General features: G+C 39.2%; 1 protein-coding gene across 1 annotated transcript in view; it reads left to right on the forward strand.

Moving 5' to 3' along the window:
* The first annotated feature begins 1,349 nt into the window (after nucleotides 1-1,349).
* Nucleotides 1,350-17,896, forward strand: part of LOC127864596 (uncharacterized) — a 766,023-nt gene continuing 749,476 nt past the window's right edge. Inside the window, exon 1 of the mRNA XM_052404359.1 lies at nucleotides 1,350-1,451. Coding sequence (XP_052260319.1) covers nucleotides 1,350-1,451 — 102 coding nt within the window. The remainder of the gene's footprint in view (nucleotides 1,452-17,896) is intronic.

Genomic DNA, 17,896 nt, shown 5'->3' on the forward strand with positions numbered 1-17,896 from the left:
ATTATTTGACAGGCCCATGGTGTGTAATAAACTGTTGTTTATTTGACAGGCCAATGGTGTGAATTATACTGTTGTTTATTTGACAGGCCAATCGTGTGTAATATACTCTTGTTTTTTATTTGACAGGCCAATTGTGTGTAATATACTCTTGTTGTTTATTTGACAGGCTAATGGTGTGTAATATACTGTTGTTTATTTGACAGGCCAATGGTGTCAGTTATACTGTTGTTTATTTGACAGACCAATTGTGTGTAATATATTCTTGTTTTTTATTTGACAGGCCAATTTTGTGTCATATTCTCTTGTTGTTTATTTGACAGGCCAATGGTGTGTCATATACTGTTGTTTATTTGACAGGCCAATGGTGTGTAATATACTGTTGTTTATTTGACAGGCCAATGGTGTGTAATATACTGTTGTTTATTTGGCAGGCCAATGGTGTATAATATACTCTTGTTGTTTATTTGACAGGCAAATGGTGTGTAATATACTGTTGTTTATTTGACAGGCCAACGGTGTTACAAACGCCGAGCTGATTATCCGCAAGAGCCAGGAGCTTACCGAGTCGGGACCAACCCTGGGGAACAACACGTCCCCAACCCCCGCCCATAAGATCACCAAGAAACTCTCTGTTATCAAACAGAAGGTGCCGCAGTCTCCCAGCATCAAGAGACGCAAGACAGTGTCCGGGGATAAACTTGGTGAGTTGTTATTACACAGCAATCTGGGGAAATGTGTTACTTGTTATTAATTTACATTTCAGATAAAAATAACCAATTTTGTGTAAGCCTTTTTTTATAAAGGAAACACTCCTTTGTTTCCTACGAAGTGCCTAACATAGTCCAATTTCTTTAAGAGACTTTGTTTTAAATTTCAAATCATGAAGAATTACACAAATAAAGTTGACCATGATAAATCTTTCATTTTTTGTAAGTTTTGTTGATACAGGCCAGGGGTTTTCTAGTCTTTTTGGGGAAAGAAGTCTGTTAAAATTTTTGTTATCAATAAAAGTGGCAAATTCAAGAATTATTTATCAACAAAAAGGACTTCATTAAAGTTACATATTGTGTAGTATGTTTACAAAATGAAGTTGATATGTACAGCCATATAATCATAAGTCGTAAGAGACTTCTTTCTAAAAAAAAAAAAGTCAATTGGGATTTTTTTTTCATCATTTTGGTTTGGGATTGGGTCCGTTTGCTTTGGGATTGGGTCCATTTCAAGGCCTTTTTTTACATAGCATAAAAACCCCTGCAGGCTCAAAGGGATCCTTGTCTGTTTCATTCTTAGAGGACACCGGGAAGCCGAAGACATGGAAGGGTAAGCTAAGGAAGAGCATTTAGAAGCACATGAGCTCGAGTTCGTCCACAGGGCAAATTGCAGTCGTACCTGAGACCGGAGGGATGTTCGGGGTGCCATTGGAGGACTGTCTGCCCTCACCCAACAATGAGGTCAGTGTTTGTTTCACCCTCACCAAACAATGAGGTCAGTGTTTGTTACACCCTCACCCAACAATGAGGTCAGTGTTTGTTACATCCTCATCTAACAGTGAGGTCAGTATTTGTTATACCCTCATCCAACAATGAGGTCAGTGTTTGTTACATCCTCGACACTAACAATGAGGTCAGTGTTTGTTACACCCTCATCCAACAATTAGGTCAGTGTTTGTTGCACTCTCAACCAACAATGAGGTCAGTGTTTGTTACACCCTCAGCCAACAATGAGGTCAGTGTTTGTTACACCCTCACCTAACAATGAGGTCAGTGTTTGTTAAATCCTCACCTAACAATGAGGTCAGTGTTTGTTACACCCTCAGCCAACAATGAGGTCAGTGTTTGTTACACCCTCACCTAGCAATAAGGTCAGTGTTTGTTAAATCCTCACCTAACAATGAGGTCAGTGTTTGTTACACCAGGGGTTCTGAAATATGCTGTCCGAGTCGTCAATTTCCCCTTCCGGGCAAGCAGCTTTTGAAAGCTGGCTTGTCCGGGGACAAGTAAAATTTCCGTGGTAAATTTTGTTTAGAGAACGAAACTTCAGTATTTTCCGAAAATAAAAAACGAACTAGCACACTTTTTTAACTGGAGGTAGGTTATTTTCAGATAATAATTATTTTATGTTGTAAACAAGTCCACGCGTATATAGCAAAAGCCAATCACGAATAAGGTAACATTTATAGTAGAGAAACCTGAGTGCACGTGTACAGCAACAGCCAATCACGCATTAGATAACATTTTTCGTAAATTGCAAATGGCCGCAATCATGTTTTACCGACCTGCATTTGATTTTTTTAAATAAAACCACTTTAACGTCAAGCCATGACGCTAATCAGACCAATGATAAAATCAGTTCTGCTTCTGAAAAGAAGAGAAAAGCCAAGTATGAATATGATAAAGCAAATGACGCCAAGCGGAAACGAGAATTTGTTGAGTCTTGGCTAATTGAATTTCTTTGTTAGGAGTTTCCTTTATAAGCGCATAATTATATACTTACATTTAGCGGAGATTATTTTATTTCAAGTGAATTTTCTCGTCATGTTGAGATTATCAAATATCCGAGATGGTATCATGTGTGACTTAAACGTGTTCTTATTTCTTATTGTTTGCACATCTTGCTTGTATTTTCTAGTTAACTACAATGTATGTATATAATCGAAAATAGAACTTAACAAAAGTGTATGTTTGTAATATTTGCTTAATTAGTAATGATGTTTTCCTTTATTTATCTTAAAAGTACGGACAAGTACTTCTTTGGTACGGACAAGTGAATTTGTGGGTCCAACTTGTCCGTGGACAAGTAGACTCATAAAATATTTCAGAACCCCTGGTTACACCCTCACCTAACAATGATGTCAGTGTTTGTTACATCCTCACCTAATAATTAGGTCAGTGTTTGTTACACCCTCAGCCAACAATGAGGTCAGTGTTTGTTACACCCTCAGCCAACAATCAAGGGTGTTAAAGGCAAATGAAAATAAAACATTAAACTGCAATGCTGTTTTAATATCTTTATTTATAACCCGTCTCGGAATGTTGAAATGATTAAAATAGCGACATGTTAAAAATCATAGCGATAATTTTTTAACGGAATGTTTAAATAATCCTAGCACAACTTTTCTCGCATACATGTAACACGTTCATTTCGTTTTTTTCTGAATGAGCATGTCAATTTAAGTGTTTAACAGTTTTGTAATGACGGTCCGATTGTTATCAGCGTCTAAATTGGTCGCGTGTTCAGCTCATTAAAGACATTGAAGAAAATCATACATCAAATCAAGTGTGTCATTTCAGATGCATTTTGTAAAGCTGACACCAATTAAAGTTTAAGTAAAGTCGGAGTCGAATCATGATTTATTTAGTCACTACTATAAGCTATCACTTCTTAACAAATAATATTTCACGCCTCGGTGATCGCGCTTTTGTTTAAACGACAGGTAGGCCATTTAGCCTAAAACATCAATTCTACACGCCTCAATGAATGCACTTTTGTTTATTCGGCTGGGGTCGATTAAGCCCCCATGTTGGGAAGCATCCGGATAAACATGACATAATTACAGCTAAATACACAGATCGGTGTCGCAAAATATATGTTCGGATCCGGAACACAAGATTTCGGACTTAACGAGGGAAAATACTGCATAATAAATACGTTCCCCTTGACCCTCGTCCAGATCGCAAGTTTTCCGGACTATCTAATTCTGGATAAAAGCTGGTTCACTGTAAATTATACACAGTTTGATAAGTTTTAGTGTCTAAATTACTGTTTATAAATAGTTTTATGAATTAAAGAGAGTAAATTAAGTTTGTGTTTGGAATGTTCATCCATGCTCTTTGAACACATGCTCTTGTTTAGTTTGTAACCAGCCTGGAATATGTTAAAGCTCAAAAGCCTTATTCTTATTGAAACCAGCCTGGTATATATTAAAGCTCAAAGGCCTTATTCTTATTGAAACCAGCCTGGTATATATTAAAGATCAAAGGACTTATTCTTATTGAAACCAGCCTGATATATATTTAAGCCCAGAGGCCTTATTCTTATTGAAATCAACCATGTATATATTTTTGCTCAAAGGCCTTATTCTTATTGAAACCAGCCTGGTATATATTTAAGCTTAAAAGCCTTATGCTAATTGAAACCAGCCTGGTATATATTTAAGCTCAAAAGCCTTATGCTATTTGAAGCACTTTTGTCTTTGTTTGTCTTGGTAGAACCAGTACCAGATGTCTTGAGTACCAGTACCGCAGGCTATTCTGGGATGGAACTTAATGAACAAGCATTAAGCCCATTTTTTGCACAACAGTGAACCGCTTGTTCTGTAATAAGACACCATATCCTAATCCTATGTTTCAGTTTGTGCCTCTCATAGTGGACCTATGTATCCAGATAGTTGAGGCACGTGGACTGGAGATGACTGGTGTCTACCGTATCCCTGGTAACAAGGCAGCCGTAACCATACTACAAGAAGAATTCAACAAGGTGCGCATTACTTGGGTCTTTGTGTTGATTGAAAAGCAATTATAAAACTAAAATCTAAGAAGAAAAAATATTCTTAAATGTCAGAGAAATGCTTTATTTAGAGTCAAACTTGGTATTTACAACATCTATCTACAGCATTCTGCCTGTGAAACATTTTCTTTATGAGACAATCACCAGTGGAAGCCTACGTGTATTCAAACGCCAGACGTATTTTTTTAATGTTTAAGTTCATTATTTATTTTGAAGTCTAAGAATGTGTTGTTGAATACGGGCCCAGAATTCTGTGTATTTGTACAGCTAAGCATTCTTTTACAAAAAGGACAGCATGAATTCAGGGGAAAATGCTAGGATGCAATGATTGCCACTTGAGTAAGGATGTTTTTAACCAGATAAAGAACGCCTTCTTTCATCCGCATTTCAAATATTTTAAAATGTAAGCACAGAGGGTGTCACATTTTACAACAGAAAACTAGCCCATCAGAATGTATATGTAAATAAGGGTCATAAATATGATAATTATCTGGCCGTTATTTTAATTTGTAGATAATTGAGCCCAACTTAGGGAAAATAAGGTTTCATGCATGTGAGTTAAGTGTTGTATAAGATTGTCTGTCCCCGTTTCATCTTTGCAGCCCGCACAGGCTTATCAGTCAAAACACTTTCCGCTTTAAGGAACTTTCTGTTTAAATGAAGTATTTTCTAGGGGAAAATCAAGTTTAGGAGGAAAGTATGGTCCTTGATTAGCCTGTGAAGACTGCAAAGATGAAACGGGGACAGAAATTTCCGACCATGCATTGGGTCAGATTTTCCCACAGTGACGCTCAAATTATGACGCCATGTAATTGTTGCATAACCCAGTATTGTCACTATGTTATTTTTGTCGCAGGGTATCGACTGTATGAACCTGGAGCATGAGAAGTGGTGTGACGTGAACGTGATCAGTTCTCTATTGAAGTCTTTCTTCCGCCAGCTTCCCGAGCCACTAATTCCAGATGGTAAGTCTGGCAATTTGATGCTGGTTTTTATTATCCCCCGCCATAGGTCGAGGGATTTTGTTTTGGCGTTGTCTGTCCGTCTTTCCGTCCGTCTGGAGCCATATCTTGGAACTGCTTGGGCGGGTTTCATTGAAACTTGGTATGAGTATATATATGGATAACAAGATGATGCAAACCAAATGGCATTGTACACCATCTGTTTATAACGGAGTTATGGCCCTTTGTATCTTGAAAAAATGCTTTTTCAAGTGTCAAATATAACATTTTGTGTCCAGAAGCATATTGGCGTGGATTATCAATTCAACGAATTTGCTTGTTTACTTTATTACAGTGATTTTTTGGGTCTTTATAAAGTACTAAAAAACGGCACTTTTGAAATAAAGACAAAACTGCAAATTTCCAAATTGCTTTAAAAAAAATCCTAATTAATGGTCTCAAAAAAAATAATATATATATATATTTTTTTTTTAAATAACATTTAGTTAGTTTCCCTATGCAGCTCTATAGCTTGAACCTAAGTTATTATAATATTGACAACTTGATTACACTTAGTTTTCAATGTTTATGTATTTTGAAGCAAAAAATATAATACACCAATTTCCCAATCTTCACCACGAGAATTTTACCATATTTTTCCCATATTTTCCCATATTTATCCCAATTGGGCTGGTACCTGTACTTTTACCAATTGGATAAAAAAAAAATCGCTGTATTAAATCAGGAACAATTTTTTTTTAGAGAGATACTCCTGTTATCTTAAAGATACTTTAAAATCTTTTATGTTTGTTGGCATGAAATTTCTTGGTTAAAAGAAAGACTTTTAGGCTAATCATTTCATCGATTTGTAATGTTGAAAAAATGATGAATTTGTGATGTGTTTGTGTTAAATTTATGGATCGTTCAACCGATGATATCAATGACAATTATAAACCCACAAATAAAAATGATTGCTCAGTATTTCTCTATTTTTCGCTAGTTAGCTTTAAATAAACGATGACACTATATGGATGGTTTGGTTGCAGACCTGTACCAGCCATTCATCGATGCAAGCCGTAATAAGGACCCGGAGAAGCGCATGTTGAAGCTGAAGGCACTCATACACAAACTGCCGGAGCACCATCTAGAGACGTTCAAACACCTTGCGCGACACCTGAACCGCGTAGCCCAGTACGCCGACATCAACAGGGTAAGTCCGCCCAGGTCAAGGAGGTAACGGGTTCAATCACACTATGGGATCATTGTTTAGATCTCCCTTAGAGACTCCAAACACTGATTCTACCCTGGAAAAGGACTCGAGAGTGTTTCAATAAGCATTTTGCTTTTTATGCAACTGAGCTAAATTAAATAGTTTTTAACCAATCAGGGTAGGGACATGTATTGGTGTTGCATTAATATTACCTTTGTTAAACTAGATGTTTTACCGTCCGACAAACAATGTTTTATAGGGTGCTAGTGTTACTCTGTCAGGTTATCCGCAGTTGGTAAGACTCTTAAAAATGTTTGTATAAGTTTGTGGTTGAACCTACTTCCAAGCCATCAATTGAAACTTTATACATGAAGTTATGATATGCAAAACTTGTATTATCTTTAGTGATCCACAGATGCCCTTGTTTCATCCGCATGTAGTACAGGTCAATTTATTATCTGTATTTTCATAAAATATACATTTACTTGTTTGGGTATTTTATCCGCTCACCCATGAAGGCTGATGCATTAGTTGTTATTTTCGATCATAATCAAGAATTGCTCTGATGCAGGATTCTCATTTGTAATCCAATAGAACCGTTTTATATCATTATAAATAAATTGACTAAGACTGTGGACACAAGTCCGTTCTTGTGGTCAACATTTATTCCAACATTGTCTTTCCGTTATGACTATACTGGTCAACGTCAGAAATGGATAAACACATCCATGGACTTTGTTAACCAAATGAGCACCCACCCTATGCCCATTACAGTCAATTATCCACTCTTTCCTGAGTTATTTGCCCTTGTTTCTTCCCTAGTGATCCACACTTTCCTGAGTTATTTGCCCTTGTTTCTTCCCTAGTGATCCACACTTTCCTGAGTTATTTGCCTTTGTTTCTTCCCTAGTGATACACACTTTCCTGAGTTATTTACCCTTGTTTCTTCCCTAGTGATCCACACTTTCCTGAGTTATTTGCCCTTGTTTCTTCCCTAGTGATCCACACTTTCCTGAGTTATTTGCCTTTGTTTCTTCCCTAGTGATACACACTTTCCTGAGTTATTTGCCCTTGTCTCTATCCTAGTGATCCACACTTTCCTGAGTTATTTGCCCTTGTTTCTTCCCTAGTGATCCACACTTTCCTGAGTTATTTGCCCTTGTTTCTTCCCTAGTGATACACACTTTACTGAGTTATTTGCCCTTGTTTCTTCCCTAGTGATCCACACTTTCCTGAGTTATTTGCCCTTGTTTCTTCCCTAGTGATACACACTTTCCTGAGTTATTTGCCCTTGTTTCTTCCCTAGTGATCCACACTTTCCTGAGTTATTTGCCCTTGTTTCTTCCCTAGTGATCCACACTTTCCTGAGTTATTTGCCCTTGTTTCTTCCCTAGTGATCCACACTTTCCCGAGGTATTTTCCCTTGTTTCTTCCCTAGTGAAACACACTTTCCTGAGTTATTTGTCTGTGTTTCATCCTTAGTAATTTACATATTCCAGAGTTACCCGGTATTTTCCCTTTTTTTTATCTGTAGTAATTAAATTAAAAAGACCACTTATAATGTTGTTAGAACTTTAGGTCCTACTCTTTTTTCAAAATAGTTGTATTTCTTATGTATATTTTGTAGTTTTGTGATTATTTTGGAAATAAAATATGTTTAAACTAAGTAATTTACACATTCCAGAGTTATTTTCCCTTGTTTTATCTGTTGTAATTTACACTTTCCTGGGTTATTTTCCCTTGTTGTATCTGTAGTAATGTACAATTTCCTGGGTTATTTGCCCTTTTTTCATCCATAATGGTCCACACTTTCATGAAATTGTTGCCCTTTTATCGTCTTTAATGGTCCAAACTCTTATGAGTTTGTTGTCATTGAATGTTAGCTGACAAAGGGTTGTTTGGGTGTAAGTCATTTTTAGATTGGCTGTTTTCAGAGGAAACCCGAGGTATTGTCATAGCCAGCTCGTCGTGTCGTCCGCCGTCCACGTCGTGATAAAACCTTAACATTTTGTCAAGGTTTTTAACATTGGCTATAAAATCTAAGTGCTTCCACCTACAACTTTGAAACTTAATATGTAGCTGCACCTTGATGAGTTCTACACGCCTGAACCATATTTGGGTCACTAGGTCAAAGGTCAAGGTCACTGTGACCTCTAAAAAAATATTTTAATTTCTGACAAGCTTTCATTTATTAAAAAATGCACCTGCAGCCGAGTGTTGGCACCCGGTATGCAGTGCTCTTGTTTGAATATTAACTTTGACGGCCTCTACATGCAGTTGTTATTCTGTATTCAAATTAGAGCTGCAACAGTTTGAATCAACTTAAAAATATTATGTAGTAATGGCAAAATAGTCTGTAGGTATAACTAAATCATTTGATGGGTTCTTGTCCCAAAGCAGTTGAAAAATGTTAATTAAAAGCAATTTTAAGACACAGTATAGTGATTTTTATGCCACCGGATAAAATGATCGGGGGTATATTGTTTTTGGCCTGTCTGTCTGTCATTGTGTGTGTCAGTCAAAAACCTTAACCTTGGTCATAACTTTTGCAATATTGAAGATAGCAACTTGATATTTGGCATGCATATGTATCTCATGGAGCTGCACATTTTGAGTGCTGAAAGGTCAAAGTCATTCTTCAAGGTCAAAGGTCAAAAATGGCTTCAAACCGGCGCAGTAGGGGGCATTGTGTTTCACAAACACAGCTCTTGTTTCTTTTGACAACCCCTGCAACAAAGTAGAGATGGTTTTATTGTATGGTTTTAGCGAAATATATGTTTTTATTGTTGTAAAAAAAATCTATAACCCAGGAATATTGAAGATTTATATATTTTTCACTGCAAAAATAATGGTCAGAATATAATAATAATTATTGCATTATTTTTTCCATTAGTTACATCGGTCTTCATATATCTTTAATGTTAAGTGACACATGAAAAGTGTGCAGAATATGTGTTTGTCACCACAATGTTGACATGAATAGGAATTGATAAGTCTGGAGTCATATGGCCTACAAAAATGTGTAGAGTCATAATGCAACCTGCTCCAAATATTGTAAAATCATTTATACTTGAGAGCATTCAATTTCGTGGTTAAAAAAAAAAAATCCTGGACACATTAATTTGGAAAGAACAATAACCACCTTTTTGATGTGTTTGTGGTAAATTTCGTGGATTGGTAAACCCCCAAAAATCAAAGAAAATTAATGTCTGACGAAGATAAATGATTTTACAGTAGTCTGGTAATTCTTTCAGATGCAGGCCAAGAACCTTGCTATCGTGTTTGGGCCGACATTGATCCGCAAGGCCGACGACAACATGGTTGCCATGGTGACAGACATGTCGGACCACTGCAAGATCATCGAAAGCATCATTCTCCATGTATGTACTGTACTTAAGCATAACCATGTATAATGCACACCAATTCTGGAAAGTAAAATTTTGGGGTGTAAAACTATAATAACTTACGGAACACTGAAATGTCAAGGACCACAAACAGTCTTCACCTGATTTTTCAGAGCACCAGGCTTACAAAATCACTTTTCTGAAGACCTTTAACTTACCCAGCTGTCTTGTAATGCACCTTATTGAAAGTTCTATGAACTAGTGGGTTAGAGGCTAGTGGGTTAGAGGCTAGTGGGTTAGAGGCTAGTGGGTTAGAGGCTAGTGGGTTAGAGGCTAGTGGGTTAGATGCTGGTGGGTTTGAGGCTAGTGGGTTAGAGGCTAGTGGGTTAGAGGCTAGTGGGTTAGAGGCTAGTGGGTTAGAGGCTGGTGGGTTTGAGGCTAGTGGGTTTGATGCTAGTGGGTTAGAGGCTAGTGGGTTAGAAACTAGTGGGTTAGATGCTGGTGGGTTTGAGGCTAGTGGGTTTGAGGCTAGTGGGTTTGAGGCTAGTGGGTTAGAAACTAGTCGGTTAGAGGTTAGTAGATTAGAGGCTTGTGGGTTAGAGGCTTGTGGGTTAGAGGCTAGTGGGTTTGAGGCTAGTGGGTTAGAGGCTAAAAGGTTACAGGGAAGTTTGCTCAAAAAGGCTTTGGTGTGCCTAAAGACCAGTGGAAAGCAGACCCATATGATGACATTTTCTGATTAAGTATTGGCATCATCTGCAGTCAGCTGAGGGATTGTTATTTTACAAAGATTTGCTACATGCTTTATGTTTGATTCTGTGTGAGTGGTTCTTTGGCTCCTGTACATGCTACATGTTTGTTTCAGTGTGAGTGGATCTTTGGCTCCTGGGACATGGACAGCAGCGTCCCCACAGATGACGAGGCTGCAGAGTGCATGTCCTTGGTGTCAGCGCCCTCCAGCAGTAACATGAGAGAGGAGGCCGGTATGGACTGGCTCATTCACCCATTACCACTGAGATACATGGGGGCTGGTTCATTCACCCATTACCACTGAGATACATCGGGGCTGGTTCATTCACCCATTACCACTGAGATATGTCGGGGCTGGTTCATTCACCCATTACCACTGAGATACTCACTTTGACGTGTTTGTAGTCCTTTAGAAAATCAAATTAAATATAGATTATAGTTTTAAAGGCTTAGTTTCAAATCATGTGATACTGATGAGTTGCAAACATCATAAAACCTGACCAGACTGTGGCAGGCTTTTGCAATTTAATGCTTATTGCATATAGCCAGTTTGTTTTTGCTCTTGAGTCAGGTTTAATGAAACTTTAAAGGAATGATCCTTGCTTAAGATCTTTAATGGTGAAGGCTCAACACACCACGAGCGTCAATACTTCGACCAAAACAGACACGGCGTGTGACAACATGCGTTGTTACGGAAAACAAAAATTGGTTTGACCGGCTGATATTCAATAATACAAATTACTTTTTTGTAAATTTTTTATTCATTTTGTATACAATTAGTAGTTTGAAATTCAACTGTAAAAGTCAAACCTATATTTGATCTTCTTACCAAAGTTTGTATATGGACTTAATGCATCATGTTTATTTTTGTCTTATTTTTGTTCCTTCCATGATGAGTCATTGCACACACGATACATTTGTTCATCGTCATTTCATTTTCACAGTTAGTGTGAGAAGGCTTTTTGGTGGAAAGACATTATTCGCTGATCTAGCAGAGGAATAGCCTTTTCATTGAAAAAATAACCCTTTAATTGATCCGTCAATTTCTGTTGAAACAAAAAAGAACTTGAAATGATGCAGCAGAGGCCGACGCATATCCCCACACCGCATGTTTGACCCAGGGGACGCCCCAGGGTTGGTAATGGGGCCATGCATAGTTAAGAGTGACCGTATTGTCATAAGAGATATTCAGTATCAATTTGAAGTGTCTTTTCATGTTAGAAATAAAGATAAGCATTGTTAGATTAATAACTATGGCTTTTATTTTACGGTATATTGATATGAAATGTAAACATCCAATGCAAATATGGAAATAAAATGTCAAAAATGTAGTCCACTATGTACATGTAATAGAAGAGTAAAGGATGGTAGGCATGTGTTGACATGTAAAGCATAAGTTTAAACGACACCCAGAGTTTCCTCCTATAAAATCATTATGCTGTTGGATAAGATCGTTTATGTGCAATCCTCTAAAAACGTATTTCAATCAACTTTGATGTTTTTCTTCTTTCAGAGTTAAACCCACGTGAGATTGTTTCAAGTATCGTCTCGGCAGCCAATCGAAAACTTCGGGGTGAAAGCCCAGCTCGCGTCTTGCCGCCGGACAAACGAAGCGTGTCCGTGTCAGACCCACCCCTTGGCTACAACGAGCGAAACATAGACAATGAGATTCTCATTAGGACGCAAAAGATTGACACAACATCCCGCAGCAGCCCGAATCTAGCAGCCATGCAGCATAGCACGGACCTGCTGAAACCATTACCGGATCTACCAGACAGACGCATGGCAAAGTCCCAAGACTTTGTAGACCGCGAATTTTCTGACTTTGATTTCATCGATTCCGAGAAGGAAAATTCGGTGGCTTTTCTTACGCCGATGACGCAGTATTTTTCGGACGAGTCTCTACTGGACCGGAATGACGAGTTGGAGCTCTCCCACGGCAGCACATCACTCCACGGGAGTTTTAACCGACTCCGACGTGAGACGATCGACAGTCTGAGGCGCATTGAGCTGGAGGCGCGTGCCATTCGGGAACGGGAAGAACGGGAAGAGCGCCGACAGCGGGAGGAAAAGAAGCGTCAACTTGAGAGGCAAAGAATTGAGGCAGATATCCTGCAGACGCAGCGTGAGCTAGAGATTGAGGACAGGCATAGCGTGGAAGATCTGCTCCAAGCAACAACTGGATATTCACTGAGTCTGCACCCACACGGAGACACGCCAGAAGAATCGGGTAGAACAAAACGGTACGGTGGTAGAGACTCACACAGGAGTGATAAGCATATTGTTGTGAAGAGTAATGTTGGTTCAAACTATCGGTCAGCGCGGCAGCCCCGACAGACGAGCGCAGGGTCTCTGTCATCGCAAGCAAAACGAACGGGCTCAGTAGAAAATATGGCGGACGGACACAGCTTTCCAAGTGCTATTAACCGCCCCACCGCCCAGGTGAAGGCTCAGTCTAAGAGGGACTCAGCAGAGATAAAGCGGCGAAGTGCGGGTTTAACCCGGACAGGTTCAGTGCGGCGCGGTTCTCTGGATTCCCTGATTGACTTGCTGGAGAGGCGGGACAACCGTATGTCCTGGGCTTCCACAGACTCCGATGAGGGATTTGATTTGCTAGCTACGCTAACCTCAACTTTAGATAAGAAATTGCAAACATTATCTAGTGCTAAAATGTCCAATTGTGCATCATCATCAAAGCCTCCTAGGTGGGGTCTGAATTCAAATGGTGGCAGTGTAAGTAATGGCGCTTTACCTGATGCAGGCGATTCCCCGGCAGCTCAGACGGCGCAGCACCGACTCCCTCCACAGCCTCCCCTGTCCCACTTATCTCGGCAAGCAGCCATGCAGGCAGATAATCAGGGTCAAGGAAAGCAGTACAGAGATCCCAGCCTACACAGGACGCCACCGAAATCAGACGCGAAGATAGGATTGGCGACCAGATTTGAGAGAAGCACCACTCACAATCCTCTCTATGAAGGCCACAGTGAGCCAAGTCTTAACCTTCTGGTTCGGTCAGGTAGCAACAATAGCGGTATCAACCTGCACAGTGATGTTACATACTCGGCTGATAGCGCTGTTGTCCAAGGGGTTGCTTCTAGGATGATGGAACGTTCTGAGAGTAACGCTGTAATCCAAGGGGTTGCTTCTAGGATGATGGAACGTTCTGAGAGTAACGCTGTAATCCAAGGGGTTGCTTCCAGGGGGATGGAATGTTCCGAGAGTAGTGCTTCAATTCATGGGGCTGCTTCCAGGGGGATTGAAAGGTCCGAGAGTGATTCAAGGGTTGCCTCAGTCATGGTAGTGATTTCCAGTCCATCGATAATGTCTGCTGACAGCAGCGGTCGCATGGCAATACAGCAACACGTCTCTAAACCTCTCACTGCATACCAGTCACCACTAAAGTCGTTCTTAAACTCGCAGAATGACGGTCTCCATGGTGACCCCTTAAGGACAGAAACCCCACCAAAACGTCCAGAGTACCGGCCCATTACAAAATCAGAAAAGACCGAAGTGAATGTGAGACTATCTCAGAGCTTAGAGAAAAACAGAGCAGCCGAGGAATCTGACGCTGCCAGTCGTGGACCGGTCAGTGAGAGTGTGCCAAAAACTAGGTCTGCATCGCCGCCTGTATTCGGTAGGAAACGAAACGAGCAGTGTAAACGTCGTCGCCATACAGTGGGTGGTACAAGTGATAGCAATAATATTTTAGCAATGGACGCCGCCTTGTCAAACGTGAAACGACAGTCTGCTTGGGAGCAACTGCGACCGAATGTTGGTGCCAACGTTGGGCCTCACGCAAACATGCAGTCGTGGCTGCAGGCTGAGCGACTCAGGGGAAGCTCACCTGATCTGTCGTCCCTCAGGGATAGGGGAAACAGACAGGCTACATCCTGACCTTGAACTTTAGTATTTACCATGTTTTGACCTTAACCATTGACCTTGGTTTTTACTTTGAAAATAAATCTTGGTTGGGGTTTGACCAGTGCTTGACCTTGAGGGATTTGATGCTATGTTTGTTCATTGACATTGGAGTGTTTAGGATTATGCGTATAGACAGAAGTTCAAAATGTCGCAATTCTGATAAAGGGTATTCAACTGCAATATGTTTGTTAAGAAGGTGAAACTTTGTGAACTTGATTGCGTTGACATGAACTTTATATTGACACAGAGACTCAAATACAATCATCGATAATTTAGCTATTGATTTTGTTAGACAATATTTTTTTTAATGTTGATTAATGCATTGTTGATATAGGTATGTACATTTTATTTGACTTTTTTTACTGCAAACTGTTTAACCTTTGAACTGTTTATTTAAAACTTGAGTGTTAAATCCCCCAAACTGCCGCTGTTAAAATACTCAAGAGATGGAAACCATGTTCTGTCAAATCATTATTACTCTTTGGACATGATTTTTTTTCATTGATTTCGTGAGTTGATCAATCCGCGAATTTATCACAAACACATCGGAAAATGACCAACGCAAATTCCTGATTCTTTTTTTTACTAAAATAAAAAAGCATGAAATTATGTGTCTGCAAAAGCCATTTTTAAAAAAAATAACGTTATTTCTAGCCAACGAATATAAACTATTTGGCAGCATTCCAAAACCGGTTGGTACTGGAATACAAATTGCTACGGTATTTTTCGATATATCCTTACATTGAGTAGTTTCTGCCATTAAAGAAACCCCTCCCCTCATTACACCACACCCACCCCTTTTTGCCAACTTTCCTTGTACTTGCAATATTTTTTATTTGACTGAAACTTATAGATATTTGTTAAATAGAGTTGCAGATATTGTATTTTAAGACAGCATGTGCATGCATGCAAATTAGAGACGATAGGTAATCATTTATTCATTCGTGTATACTATTTAATACGTTATTATAGTTGTATTGTACGGTTGTTTTAACAAGAGTTGTTTCCCTTTAATGTACATTTTATATTGTATGTGTACATTTTTAACAATGATAAATTAAACATGATTTTTCAAATCCATGTTCTTTGATGATTACGGAAGATTGGAACAAAATGCAAATACTGTTTAACGTATTAGTACGTATTTCTAGGTATTCTATAGACATTGTGAGAACCCGAAGTTCTATAGAATTTATATAAAGTGTGAAACTGTTGCCTCCATGAATCAAATAATGCAGTTTTACATGTTTTCATCGGTAACGGTATTTAGTTCCTGTGTTATTCAAAATACAACCTGAATTTAACATATACAAACTAAGAATATGGTCGACAGTTGTTTAATATATTTGAAATGTTGATAAATGTTTAAAAAATATTATTCCACGCAAAAATGGTCTGTGAATGTCACAAATTAATGGTGAAGCAAACAAGATATGCCTTAGCTATGTTTGTGCAATGTAATATGTAACAATTAATAATGGACAATTCAGTTTAGTCCTAATACACAATATATTAATTGTAAAGTGCAATGTCCCCAGTTTGTGGCATATAAAATTACACACACAATAACTCGCATGTTGTGGGGTCAGTTGTACTTACCTGTAGCCAATTGTATAGTGCAATGTCCCCAGTTTGTGGCATATAAAATAACACACACAATAACTCGCATGTTGTGGGGTCAGTGGTACTTACCTGTAGCCAATTGTATAATGCAATGTCCCCAGTTTGTGGCATATAAAATAACACACACAATAACTCGCATGTTGTGGGGTCAGTGGTACTTACCTGTAGCCAATTGTAAAGTGCAATGTCCCCAGTTTGCGGCATATAAATAACACACACAATAACTCGCATGTTGTGGGGTCAGTGGTACTTACCTGTAGCCAATTGTAAAGTGCAATGTCCCCAGTTTGCGGCATATAAATAACACACACAATAACTCGCATGTTGTGGGGTCAGTGGTACTTACCTGTAGCCAATTGTAAAGTGCAATGTCCCCAGTTTGCGGCATATAAATAACACACACAATAACTCGCATGTTGTGGGGTCAGTGGTACTTACCTGTAGCTAATTGTAAAGTGCAATGTCCCCAGTTTGCGGCATATAAATAACACACACAATAACTCGCATGTTGTGGGGTCAGTGGTACTTACCTGTAGCCAATTGTAAAGTGCAATGTCCCCAGTTTGCGGCATATAAATAACACACACAATAACTCGCATGTTGTGGGGTCAGTGGTACTTACCTGTAGCCAATTGTAAAGTGCAATGTCCCCAGTTTGCGGCATATAAATAACACACACAATAACTCGCATGTTGTGGGGTCAGTGGTACTTACCTGTAGCCAATTGTAAAGTGCAATGTCCCCAGTTTGCGGCATATAAATAACACACACAATAACTCGCATGTTGTGGGGTCAGTGGTACTTACCTGTAGCCAATTGTAAAGTGCAATGTCCCCAGTTTGCGGCATATAAATAACACACACAATAACTCGCATGTTGTGGGGTCAGTGGTACTTACCTGTAGCCAATTGTAAAGTGCAATGTCCCCAGTTTGCGGCATATAAATAACACACACAATAACTCGCATGTTGTGGGGTCAGTGGTACTTACCTGTAGCCAATTGTAAAGTGCAATGTCCCCAGTTTGCGACATATAAATAACATACACAATAACTCGCATGTTGTGGGGTCAGTGGTACTTACCTGTAGCCAATTGTAAAGTGCAATGTCCCCAGTTTGCGGCATATAAATAACACACACAATAACTCGCATGTTGTGGGGTCAGTGGTACTTACCTGTAGCCAATTGTAAAGTGCAATGTCCCCAGTTTGCGGCATATAAATAACACACACAATAACTCGCATGTTGTGGGGTCAGTGGTACTTACCTGTAGCCAATTGTAAAGTGCAATGTCCCCAGTTTGCGGCATATAAATAACACACACAATAACTCGCATGTTGTGGGGTCAGTGGTACTTACCTGTAGCCAATTGTAAAGTGCGATGTCCCCAGTTTGCGGCATATAAATAACACACACAATAACTCGCATGTTGTGGGGTCAGTGGTACTTACCTGTAGCCAATTGTAAAGTGCAATGTCCCCAGTTTGCGGCATATAAATAACACACACAATAACTCGCATGTTGTGGGGTCAGTGGTACTTACCTGTAGCCAATTGTAAAGTGCAATGTCCCCAGTTTGCGGCATATAAATAACACACACAATAA

This window comes from Dreissena polymorpha, chromosome 1, assembly GCF_020536995.1.
Source record: "Dreissena polymorpha isolate Duluth1 chromosome 1, UMN_Dpol_1.0, whole genome shotgun sequence".
Taxonomy (NCBI): domain Eukaryota; kingdom Metazoa; phylum Mollusca; class Bivalvia; order Myida; family Dreissenidae; genus Dreissena; species Dreissena polymorpha.